The following is a 13,563-nucleotide window of genomic DNA, read 5'->3' on the forward strand; positions in this document are numbered from 1 at the left end:
AACATACCAGTGGATCAAAATAAGCATGTCCTTTATCTAGGGGTTACTTTAATTTTGACATTATGAGAAATAGGATGCGTACATTCAACATTGTAGAATTTCATAAAAGATATGACACTCAATAATTGATACTTTATGAAATGTTCAATAATAATTGTTTTTGTTCATTGCATTCCAAATGATTGGTGTTATAAAAGTAAAATAGCCATCATACAACATGAGATTAATGAATTCAGTATTTTTTTCTTTGAGAAGAATCTGGTAAATGACTGGCAAAGTGAATGTAACCAATTTCAAGCAAATTTAGATCGAAGTTAAATTAATGCATCTGTATTTATATCTTACACAAGAATACTGTAAGTCTTATTATATACCTATACCAGGATATCCATCGTTTATGCATTCATCAAAACAATATAGTTACATTTGAATTAAACATCTATGTTGCCAAGTGGGGCTGATGTTCATTTCCCTTTGATAGATTTAAGGAATCAAATGATTCCTAAAATATGACCTGGGGAGGCTGTGCCATCTCTTAGTCTTGTCCAACAAGCTCAAGCATGTGGTGAGTGACAAAGGTGGTTGGAAGTTGCCCTGACTTTCGTTACATTTTTGTTGTTGTCAAATGTTTATAGAAACATTCCTAGAATTACACAATTTATCATCCTGTGCTAATGTTCATCCAATGCCCACCAAAAGCTCTGCAGAGAAGACAATGACTTTAAATTCATAATAATTGAAATCTGAAACTGATGGGTTTTTTTCTTTAGTTTGAGGTGACATCTGTAATAATGAGCAATGGAATTTTGTTGAACACTGATTACATCAATTAGAGAAATCCTTTCTCCATCTAGAAATAAATAGAAATTATCTGTATTTTTCAGAACATTTATTCAAAAACCCAAAGTGTAGATGTTTTTAATGTTAATAGATAATTACCTAACATTACTGAGAGCATTATTTTATAGCCAGCATGCTGTACTTTTTATTTCTTTTTTTATTAATTAAGTCCTTTTTACTAATCAGTAGGAATCCACTAGATTTAAAGTCAAAAGACTCAAATTCTATTCCTTCTACTTTGCTGGTATAGTCTGTAATTTTGAGCAAATTTCTTGTTTATTTTCGGCCCTCTCTGTGCATTTAGGTATTTCCCCTCTGTCATCAAGCAGTATTTTTGTGTTTAAGAGGGATTTTCATGTTAAAATAATATCTATTTTTTTTTCCAAATATAAAAGCAATGTATAGTCATTGCACAAACTCTGGAAAATTAACAATGTACAGAGAAGAAAATACAAATAAGCCATAACATTCTACCCATTGTAAACTGTTTTTGCATATGTATTTTTTAAATTTTTCTCAGTGTGTATGTGTTTATCATTTATTTATTTATTTTTACAAAATTGGGATTGTACTTGATACATCCTTTTGTATCATTTTATATCTTACCAATTTCTGTCATCATGTCTTATACTGGAGGTAGATTTCCCATGAATCTGGTAAAGTTTGTTTCAAGACACTTCACTTGAATAGACCCTGTCCAAGGTCCTATGCCTTATTTTGTGTTTGTAATTTTGTATTATATTTGTTTAAAAAGAGTTTTCTAAATTTATAAGCTTCAATTCTCATATTATCTATAGAGTCTGTAGATTCTGAAGCCATACTGCCTGGGTTTGTAATCCCAGCTACACACCTGTTAGCTATGTACCTTGTAAGTTACTTAACTTTTCTGTGCTTCTGTTTCCCCAAATGTAAAATTCAGACGATAATAATAACTATCTCATAGGGTTGCTGACAAGATTAAATTAGTTAACACATGAGAAGCCCTTTGAACTGTAGCTCACTCATAGTGCTTAGTAAGAGCTAGCTTTTAAATGTTCTTTAAAAATAATTATAAACGTCACATAATATTTTACAGTGTGGATTAGTCATTCTTTGGGGATTTTTAATTTTTCTCTCCTTTTTGCTAAAATAAATAAAGGAGGAATATCTTTACACACATAGTTTTGACCTTACTTTGCATTTGAACCATCTTCTTTTATTAGAGGTATTCTGCGTTTCACTTTTTCTTTAAAAAAAAACAAAGACAAGTAGTAGATAGCAAAAAAGTTAACATTCTTCTTTTGCAAAATGTAGATAGTTAAAAACAACTCAAAACTGAAGGTGGGGTATAGCAAAATATGTGAATATATTATTATTTGATTTATTTTTTTAAACTTATACTTAGTACTGACTTTTGCTTTCATTTAAACATCTGTTAAGCAAAGTAAAAAAGTCCTTTTTATTCCAGGACTTTTCACATGTTTTTGGTAATGCAGGGTTTTGATGGGCCAGAAAGGATACCACTTAATAAGTTAGTGTTAAATTAAGATATAATATTTTCACAAAAACTGTTATATTTAATTATGCTTTTGCAACTCAGCATTTCCCAATACACAACTTCTTCCTCCTGTTGTCCATGTTATGTGCTTAATTGATGCCCTGATTAGACTTTTGTAATCATTCCATTTCCCTTTGTCATGAATTAATTTGGACATTATCAGACCTTCTTCCTCCCTCTTCCCATACTGTACCCCTCCTTCCCTCACCATGGGATAAGCCCCTTGTCCTGAAGGCAGAGGGTGACTGGGGAGGGGGTGTTAAGTGGTGGAAAAGGAAAAAGAGATGGAAGACAAAGGAAAAGAGACTAGCACACTCTTATCCCCCAGGACCACTGCCAGTGCTCTTCATGTAGTCTTGGCACTGACCAATGCTTGGCTGCCTTCCCAAGACCAGAACGCTAATTTTCTACTGCAGGAAAAGAGAGAAGGGAAAGTAAGTGAAGGGAAGGAGAAAATAGGGTCTTTCCTGATGTATAATATGGCTTCTCCCTCCATCATTATTACTCCTTTCCCTGCCCATTTCATCATCAATCATGCATTGACCTAAAATGAAAGTATTAGAGAACAGAGAAGGGCTCCAGTGATTTTCAGTCTTGGCTATACTTTGGGATCACTTGCAGAGCTTGAAGATATATCGATACCTGGATCTCACTCTGATGGATTATAATTTAGTCTAGAATGCAGCCTGGGCATCAAGATTTTTTTTTTAATTTTTTTTAATCAAGATTTTTGTAAGTGATTTTAATGGGCAGCCAAGAGGGAAGAAGAAGTAAATTTCATTTGGTTCTTCTTCCTTACTCTCCCTAAAAGCCTACATAATCTCTTGTTCCAGTACCCCCAGGTCCTTATCATTGACTTTTCACCTACAAACTACCTTTAGCCCCACTTCCCAGAGTTCACCCTTGGTGGTTTGATACTGGAGAGGTGTGTTCTACCCTCTGGCCCAGTGAGTAGTTGGGTGAAGAAGTCAGGGGAGCTGGAAAAAGAACTGGATTGTAAAGAGAGAAATATACTATGAAGAGAGCATATACCCCATGCTGTGGGTAATGTCATCAGAAAAAAATGGAAGCAGGGTGTTGGGCAAGGCCTAAAGAACACTGTCCGTAGGCCAAAGCTAAGGAGCTGCGCGATGATAGAGGTGAACTCAGTAAACATCCCTGATTTCAATTTCATATGCATTGCTTAGGGTGAGATACAAATACCATCTGCAGTCTCAAAACACTTGTTTGCTTTTGGCAGCAACCGTCAGCAACTTTCAAACTTAACTCATGACTCCCAGCATTAATAGTTTATCTATACCACCTTGTGAACATAAGTGGCCTAATCAGTCTTCCTTACTTTAAAAGAGATCTTTGGGAGAAATAACCTACCAAGAAATAAAACATTTATCAATCTAATGTGTAAAGGATCATTAAGTATAGAAAAAATTTCACCTTGTGAAATGTGAATTCAAATCAACAATTTCCATAAACTGCTCTATTGCTTCAAATCTCCCTATATTGGCCAATTACAGAGTGCTGCTTCCAGGCAACTTTTCTTTTTGCAGCTGAATTACACACCTGATTCTGAAAAATCTCCTGGCTTTGGGTCTCTTCAGCTGACTTTACCTTAATGGTATTGAATTAAAGGACTTTGTTGCAAGATATTGGTTATTTTTAACAAATACTCATGATTGTAAACTGATGACTTCTCATTAAAAATTTCTTCATGGAAAAGTCTAGTCAACTTGATTAGCTACCTTGGAAGAATATAGAATGGTGGTGTCCAGTTGAGCTGAATAATGTGTTTAAAAATGCATTTGCTGTATCCTAAGTTTTGGGGCATTTTTTTTCCTGACTTATTGGTTAGAAGTATTTCCCCAGAACTCTTACGTTTCTACTTATTTAGATATAGTTTATAAGAATTTCCAACATACAATGGGAGTAATGTAGTGAAAATAACCTTTGGATTAATATAGCAAACAACTTTTGACTTCTGTATTGTAACATTTTAAACAACTGATATATTTATTATTTTTTGAAAATAATTCTCCTAGATTTATTATTAGCATTTTATTTTGTTGTAGGGCCTTGTACGATGTTAAAAGATTGTTTAAATTTTTATTTTCATTAATTATCATGAAAAGAAATTTGGAAAAGAAAATTGTATTTTTTTTTTAACCTTAACGTAGTATCAGAGGAGAATGTTATTTTTTCTTTTCCTTTTTCATTTTTATACTGTCTATTTTACATTCCAGGTTTAGATTTTCTCCTCATGAAAATCTCCAGGGACTCATTAAACCACAATCTTAGAAAAATTTAGGGTGTCTACTTTAAAATCACTAAAGTCACCTAAATCCTTTAAATCATTTAAGTGATTTAAGAATTTACTTTTGGATTTTAGTTACCTCGCAGGGGAATATAAAGAGATGAACAGGCTGTAGGGCTGCCAGAGCAAATTTTAACATATAAGATAAAATAATGGAGGAAAGAACTTTTATTCTACTACTAAGAGATAACAGACTAATAATTAAATTGCCTTCCTACTTATAAGAATTCAAAGGCATAATACATTCTGTTTGATTAATTTATCTTAAAACATTTCACTTAGGATTTTTGTTGTTGTTGTTTTTGTTGTACACGGGCCTCTCACTGCTGTGGCCTCTCCCGTTGCGGAGCACAGGCTCCGGACGCGCAGGCTCAGCGGCCATGGCTCACGGGCCCAGCCGCTCCGCGGCATGTGGGATCTTCCCAGACCGGGGCACGAACCCGTGTCCCCTGCATCGGCAGGCGGACTCTCAACCACTGCGCCACCAGGGAAGCCCTCACTTAGGATTTTGACCCTTTATGCCAGGGATTGGCAAAATTTTTTGGTAAAGGGCTGGATATTAAATATTTGGAGCATTTTGTTCCCATATTCTTTGCCATTGTTGGTTTATATTTTGCTTGTTTGAATTTATTCAAATGTTTAAATGTATTTGTTGATAATATATACATGTTATTATAAAACAATATCTACAATATATGTGTGTATATATATGTTATAAAATGGGACATATATAAAGTCAAATATTTTTAGCATCCTTTTGCATACCAGTCACTGTTCTGTGCACTGTAGCTGTAATCACAGGTTCGGTCCCTGATTTTCTTCTAGTGGAAGCCACTCCTTTGAGGAAGATATACCAACCCTAGGGATTTGCATGTGCTCTCCAGTTTCAGTTATCTACATTAGCTAATTAGTATTAGTGGAAAAATAATCACACATGAAAATTATTTTTAAAAGATAATTTAGATTTGATTTTAGAATGCACTTTGCAATTTATATTTAAGTATGGTTTTACCCAGTGTCCCAGGAGTTTATTATACTTCTCATTAATTATTCAAATCACAGTGTGAAAATTGGACTTCGTGTAAACTACAAAACTGCCCTGCTGTCCTGTTGTCTCTTGCGCTCTGGGTCGTGCGCCAGTTTAGTGGTCTAGGGCAACTTGCTTAACATTTCTGGGCCTCAGTTTCCTCATCTGCAGTTTGATTATAATAATCCCTCAAACAGGAAATCTGTAGATTACTACTGTTAACTCACTTTGAAATTATATAGGCTTCTATTAATTCCTGGGATGAACTGACTGAATAAATCATAATGCGTATTATAACATAATAAACATAATCTATGAAAACATACACACACACACAGAGCAAGGGAAAGTATGAATTAAGAGATAAAGAAGGGGCAAATCACAAATGAAGTTTTGCTTACAGCAACTTCGTCTCAGTAATTACGGATTCTGATTTCTCCCTTGTTGAATAAATTGTTATTTTGAAAATCATTTAATTTAATTTCAACCCCATAATTTTTAAAAATGCCTACTGAGGGTCTGTTTCTTACACAAAAACGCAACTGATGTTTAAGAAAAACTACAAAGATGATATAATAGGATATCTATTCAAAATAGTTCTCCTCTTTCCCTGACATAATTATTTAACCTGAATAATGACGAAATAAAACGTGGCAGTGTCTTGCTCACTGAAAACAGCAGAGTTCCAAACTGTGTTTATTTGACCAGCTATTGGATGGAAGGAGGCTTCAGTGCAGTGTAGGAGACAGGGTGGTTAAAGAGTTAACTCATGCGAGCCACTGCCTAAGTGAAGCGCGCGAGTAAATGTGAATGCAGGCAGCTTGGTGAGATCGTGGGCCGTGGGGTTAAGGCCCAGCAGGACCAGCAGCAGGAGAGGCAGCAGTGAAACCAGGCAAAGCATGGCTCAGAACAGGCGGAGATGTCCAGAGAGGAAGCGAGGGTCTGGTAGAGCCGTCTTGACAACCACCATGCTTTTGAGCAGAGGCCACGGGGCATTGTACCTGTAGATGCACATGACCGTGGAGCATGGGAGGATGTGAATGTTTATATATTTATAAATGCATGAGTTTGGAGGATGACAGTAGAGCACATCAGTTATGTCTGCTCTAAGATGTGGTTGTAGCATCTCTCTCTCACAGTGATTACTGTCTAAGAGGAGCTTGGTCCACGTGGAGTCAGGATGTATTTCACTGGGTGTTCATGTTCACCATCTATTTGTTCGTTCACTAGTCACCACGTTTTAAGGCCCTACCCTGTGATAGGCACCATCCAGGAAATGGTAGTATTGGACCAGCAGTCTTACCTGTGAACAGGATGTGTGTTTCAGCTCCTTTCACTTAAAGCACACACAGCTCCTCAAGTTCATCTTGTAAATAAATTGCGAGGCTGATGAGGTCTAGAAATGTGCTGGCTTTTTCTTGGAATGTTTTGATAGCCTCTTTCTAGGCTTCTGGAATTTATCAGAAGAAGGGTGGTGCTCAGTGGGTAGGGTGAGTGTGATTTTGTCCCCCTGGGGGACATTTGATAATGTCTGCAGACAATTTTGTCATCACTACTGGAGAAAGGATGTGCCAATACCATGTAGTAGGTGGAAGCCAGGGATGCTACTTATTATCTTACAATGCACAGGACAGACACCCAACAACGACTGTCCAGCCTAGGGAATTCCTGGTGGTCCAGTGGTTAGGACTCCGTGATTTCACTCTGAGGGCCTGAGTTCAATCCCTGGTTGGGGAACTAAGATCCCACAAGCTGCATGGTGGGGCAAAAATAATAATAATAAATTTTAAAAAAAAATTTTAATTTTAAAAATTTAAAAAAAAGATTTTCCAAGGAATAGATATGCAGACGTAGAGAATGGACTTGAGGACATGCGGAGGGGGAAGGGTAAGCTGGGACGAAGTGAGAGAGTAGCATTGACATATATACACTACCAAATGTAAAATAGATAGCTAGTGGGAAGCAGCTGCATAGCACAGGGAGATCAGCTCGGTGCTTTGTGACCACCTAGAGGCGTGGGATAGGCAGGGTGGGAGGGAGGGAGACGCGAGAGGGAGGGTATATGGGGATATACGTATATGTGTAGCTGATTCACTTTGTTATACAGCAGAAACTAACACACCGTTGTAAAGCAGTTATACGCCAATAAAGATGTTTTAAAAAATAAGATAAAGTAAAATAAAATAATTTAAAAAAAGATTGTCCAGCTCAAAATGTCAACAGTGCTGAGGCAGAGACCCCTGATGTAGAAGACTGGCATCCAGCTGCCCATTCCACATAAGCCATGACCTGCCAAGGGTGACATTGCATGTGGCAAGGACTCCCTGTGCAGCACCAATCTTCTTATAGAGTCTCAGCGTCTGGGGAGTGGGGAGAAGTGGGTCATTTAGGGACCATGTGTAAGTCTACCAGAGAAGAGAGTAAATGGCGCTGGGGTTCTTCTTCCTCCTTATCCCAGCATTTCCCTGCTGGTCACATCAGGTTATGATGTAAGCAAGGGGACTTTGAAAGGAGAAGTCATCTCAGAAGGTATACTTGAAAGCTGACAGGTGTGTGCAGAGGGAAGGACTCTCCTAGTCACTTAACCTTGAAAAGGGCCTGGGTCGGGGGCAGGGTGGTAGCTTTCCTGTGTCTATGAAACATAGTCCTTATAGGATACCAGCTTTCTGAATCATTTACCCTCCATGCCAGCAACTTGAGGTTTTTCCGTAGCCAGAGCTTGGGTTCTGCGCTGGCTGAACTGATTTAGCATGCTTTTGTGGAGAGGATGACAGAAAGAAAGAGATTACGAGAGTAACACACTCAACACAAATACGTGGGTTTAGGGAAGCAAATTGACTCTACCTGCTTCCCCTGGTGAGACAGATGCTGTCTGTGATCATGCATAGATACAGTCTCCACTGACACCAGTGACCAAAGCTTTTCTCTCACTGGGTTCTGGGATGATGTGGATTTATACCACCATCTGAAACACTCATTTTAAATGACCTTTCAATGAGAAATGTTTTGGAGAGCACGAGAATAGAATAGGAAGATGCTACAATTTCTAGGTTAATGCTAAACAGTGCTTGATCCAGTTGCCATGCCCAGTCCCCCTACGATAATATTAACTAGATAATACTTCCAGCTTAAATGGGCCCAGCTTTTGCTGTTTTGTGCGGACTGCAGATTCCTTGAGAGCCCTTAGTCTGCCTTTCTCTTCGGGCTTGCACCTCCCCTTGGTCCTGTGTGCACCTTACATTTTGAGGCATTCATTTGGAGACTTTATTTGAAGCCTTTCTCAGATACCCTTAGGGAACCTTTTGACTCCTAGGAGTTGATTTTTGCCCTTTAAGAGGCCTCTCCAAGCGATCAGTGGCATGCGTAGACTTTCTTTTTGCTTTTGGAACAGTGGTGGTTTTTATCTACAAGATTGTTCTCCCACTTGGGGCAGTCTGCCCCGCAGCAAACAGATGTTCACATCCAGATCTCCCCTCTAGATGAATAAAATCCTCCCAGAGGCTACTGCTGGCTGGAAGAAATTCTTTTGTGCATCTATAAAGCATAAATGAGCCCTAAGCAACCATCTTTGATGTATATTTTGTGATTGGGGAAGGAAAACATTTTTTAGAACATCTTCATCTGCCAAACTCTTACACATGAGAATTTTTGTTGACTGAAGCCTTTATCCACTGTGAGCTTTGACCTCTCCCATTAAGCAAAGGGTTAGATTGAGGGTTTTTGTTTGTTTGTTTGTTGTTACATGGCTCTTCAATTTTATTCTCTATGCTGTTTGGGCATAATACTTGCTCAGCAAAATGGGTGTGATAACTGTCTTCCAAATCCCCATCTTGTTTGGTTTGCTGAGACAGTTTTCATCCAAGCATAAAATACTTTGTTCAAAGAGTCACAGTTCAAAAGGTGGAAGTTTAAGTCTGTGGGCATGCTAAAAATGAAATGAGAATACTTATGTTTTGGAGGACATTAGTTTTGCCTCACTACCTTGGATTCCCATCTTTCATAAGATCTAAGATCAATGTACTTTAGGGTACCAACATTTTTCGTAATTGGCTAATGCATTAACATCCTTCAATACCAAGTATTAACTTTGACTGTGAGATCACTAAACCGTATAATGATTTTGAACATGGAATAATAACTTGACTTTTGAGGACCACTGAAGCTAAGAGCAAACTTTTGAGACAATGACATACCCTTAAACACAAATTTAATCCTGGAATCTAATAATAAAATGTTTCTTGAGCCATATTTATGGAAATCTGATAACTTAGTTTCTATATTCAATTATGATACTAATTTAGGCATAAAGACACAAACCACAAAGCACAGTGAGTGGACAATCTGATTTTAACTCTTCAGCTACAAAATGGTCATAAGCCTAATATTTAATTTTCCCCGTGTCAGGAGAGGAAAAGTCTAGGAATGTAACCTTCTGTAAAAGAAAAAACAAAATTTTCATCGCTGCAGAGAAGGATTTATACCTGAAATCTTTGGAGAACAATGAGAACCAGAAGATTTTTCTTTCTTTTTTTTTTTTCTCTTGCAAATCCAGATCACACTACTGATTACTGACATTCATTGCTGAAGGCAGTACTCTGTATTCAATAAATTAAGCTTTTATTTCAGAGTCCAACAAAATAATTGACCTCAAAAAGAAGACAAATGAATAGGCTATCCGGAGCTCGTGATGAAAATCTACTTTCCAGTCTCATTATATTAGTATTTTTCAATTCGGTGATTTTTCCATTCTTTCATAGTTTCTTTCACAATTATAACACCTTTCACTCTGCTCCTATATGAACAAGGCCAAGCTATTTTCATCCTTGGTTTCAAGACTGAAAGGTTTTACTATGCTATTTTTATGCTTTGTTATTAATATTAATAATTTAATATAGTTTCCATTTTAGGATAAGTTACTAGTAAATTTCTGAAAAACTTCTGAAATGTTTCTTATTTCATAAAATCATAAATAACATAGACATATAGCATATATAAATATTTTGATTAATTAATCCTTTGACAGTTTTGAACATTTTTGCCCTAAGTGATTTTCCTTAATGAATCCTCGAAGATTAGGGAGGTTTAAAACTATTTAGCCTGATTTTTACATTTGGGAAAAATTAAAATAAGAACTATTTGGTGCCTTGAACAAGATTACCCAGGGGTGATAAGCCATGACTTTCAGATAATCCCTCAGTTTTTGCTACAAGTGTAGCAACATAATTTCTGTATTTAAGAAAAAAAAAGTATTCTTTCGTAGTAAGAGGATAAACATTGAACAGAGTCCTTTTTAAGATTTAGTGTATTGGTTTTATTTGAAAACAAATACAAAATAATCACCATTATAGACACCATTTTATCAAGACAGTGATTCAATGCTATATTATTTGGAATTGAAGTAGCTAAATCAAGTGGTTCTTCAGGCACCTTCTGATAAAGACAAAATTAGGTGTAGCTTCCATAGAATTCATAGAGACAGTCATTGCTTTTTCTCTTCTGCATCTCAGGAAAAGAATCCCACAAGCCCCTAGAAAAAGGAAGAGGTTTTTATTTGATTCCTACTGGGATTCCTTGAGGTATCCAGGACTTGCTTTTTCCCCGACTTTAACTGAGAGGGGCCGTAGCTTCTGGGAATAAAAGGGAACTGTAGGAGGTAAAGCAGAATTACTCAGTTGTTGGTAACTTGGATTTACAGACTCAGAAGAATGATCTTTCCATAGCCTTTTTCCCACCCCCAGTCACATTCTCTGAATGGGATAAAACTTGAGCTTGCTCTACCCAGGCTCATTTGTGCAAATGGATAAGTATCTTACACATATGCACTGCGTCTTGAGGGAGACTAATATGAGGACCTACCAGTACCCAGGGACGTTGTTTTTGCCATCCTATTTTTTTGCCTACTACTACTACTCCCAGAAACACTCAAGTGCTACTGCAGGATGGAAGAGGTCATTTCTTGGTAGACACTTTTTCATTTAGAACCTCTTAACCAGAAAGCCCAAATGCCTATATTTTATTCAAGTGCTATAAAATGATAGTGATAGCGTATGATGATAATGCATGGTACTTCATAACTTTCTTATGCATTATGGCAGCCTAAATTATGTTTACTATAGCCTTGGCTTTAAGTGCATTTAATTGCATTATGAATCTCTAAACACTGATAATTGATTGCTATATATAGCAACTACAAAGAGTCCAAATATTACATTGATTTGAATATCCCATTTATGAACTTTTCCAAATAAAAGCAATTTAATGGAATTTGGTGGTAGAACAGATTTGTAAACAGACTGGAGCAAATGTTTTTATCACTTATGCATTTATTATTATATTAATGACAATACTTAGCCACATGTTCTGATTTGCGTTAATTTGAAAGCATAGGATTTTCTAAAATTAACAATAAATGGAAATATAATTGAACCTTTTTGGAGGAGTATTAAATGGTAAATTCCTAATGTTAATGGATGTTCTTTCAGACAGAATCCCATGATCTTCTGTTTTCTTTGACTCAGAGAAGATCACAGATGTAGGTCAAATCTCACTTAAAATACTATCAGTTCATTGATACCTTAATCACAGGATACATTTTTTTTCTGTGAAAATAACCATTAGAAGCAGTTGTTTTTAAGGTAAGTAGATGCCTTGGACTTCCTAGATCTTGCTAATTTATGACTGCTTACTTGTTTTATCTGCAGAATTTTTCCGAGAGCTTCTGGAAAATGCGGAGAAGTCACTAAATGATATGTTTGTACGGACCTATGGCATGCTGTACATGCAGAATTCGGAAGTGTTCCAGGACCTCTTCACAGAGCTAAAAAGATACTACACTGGGGGCAATGTGAATCTGGAGGAGATGCTCAATGACTTCTGGGCTCGGCTCCTGGAACGAATGTTTCAGCTGATCAACCCACAGTATCACTTCAGCGAGGACTACTTGGAGTGCGTGAGCAAATACACAGACCAGCTGAAACCATTCGGAGATGTTCCCCGGAAGCTGAAAATTCAGGTCACTCGCGCCTTCATTGCTGCTCGGACATTTGTCCAGGGGCTGACCGTGGGCAGAGAAGTTGCAAATCGAGTTTCCAAGGTAATTGAAAATCTACTGTCTTTCTAATTGGCCTTTCTCATTTTTTGTTTGTTTGTTTGTTTTTAAAACCAACGTTTAAAAAAGAAATTCAAGGTAAAAGTTCTCACTTACAGTGGTTCTTGCTCTTAGAGAAATCAATTAAATGTTAAAGCTTAATTCTTTGTGTGAGAGAAGCCAGGATTTCAAGCCATTGCGTGTGGTTTGAAACATAATGTCAATATTTATCAGCAATTCAGCAGAGAAGCTTTTATCAAAAAATGCGCGAAAACAGGTGTCTTGTAACCATGACCACCTGGCATTTCTGATCAGTTTTAAGGATGATAAATACTCATGAAGCAGTCCATCCGGAGGTTATAATCCTCTAGGAAGTCCCAAGGAGACAGTCTTATGGTGCTGGCAAGTGGAGGCAAGTTGTTGCTGCGAACACCAGCACCTGGCATTTCTTCTTCTTCATCACCCTTGTCAAAGCGGCCAAATTCCTTACTAGTAAAAGAAGAGCTGACACCTGTAGAACTGGACTAGGGACAACTAATGAACGCAAAGTGTAGAATCTGGCGGAGAATTCTTTTTGTTATCCATTATCTTTGCAATTCAATGCCGTGTATTGCGTTGGGCTTATGAGAAAGATAAATCACTAACACGCGTCTGTGCCGTTCCTTGAGGATGTCTCTAAACCTTTACTGCACGGGGTTTTTTTTTTCCACTGCTGTTTTTAAAACATTGAGTGTTTCCTGTGTAGAGGATATATGCCTTCGTTT

General features: G+C 37.1%; 1 protein-coding gene across 1 annotated transcript in view; it reads left to right on the top strand.

Moving 5' to 3' along the window:
* The window catches only part of GPC6 (glypican 6), a 1,076,096-nt gene that overhangs the window by 524,156 nt on the left and 538,377 nt on the right, over positions 1-13,563 (top strand). The window contains exon 3 of the mRNA XM_059996234.2: positions 12,414-12,805. Coding sequence (XP_059852217.1) covers positions 12,414-12,805 — 392 coding nt within the window. The remainder of the gene's footprint in view (positions 1-12,413; positions 12,806-13,563) is intronic.

The sequence above is a fragment of the Delphinus delphis genome, chromosome 18 (genome assembly GCF_949987515.2).
Source record: "Delphinus delphis chromosome 18, mDelDel1.2, whole genome shotgun sequence".
NCBI lineage: Eukaryota > Metazoa > Chordata > Mammalia > Artiodactyla > Delphinidae > Delphinus > Delphinus delphis.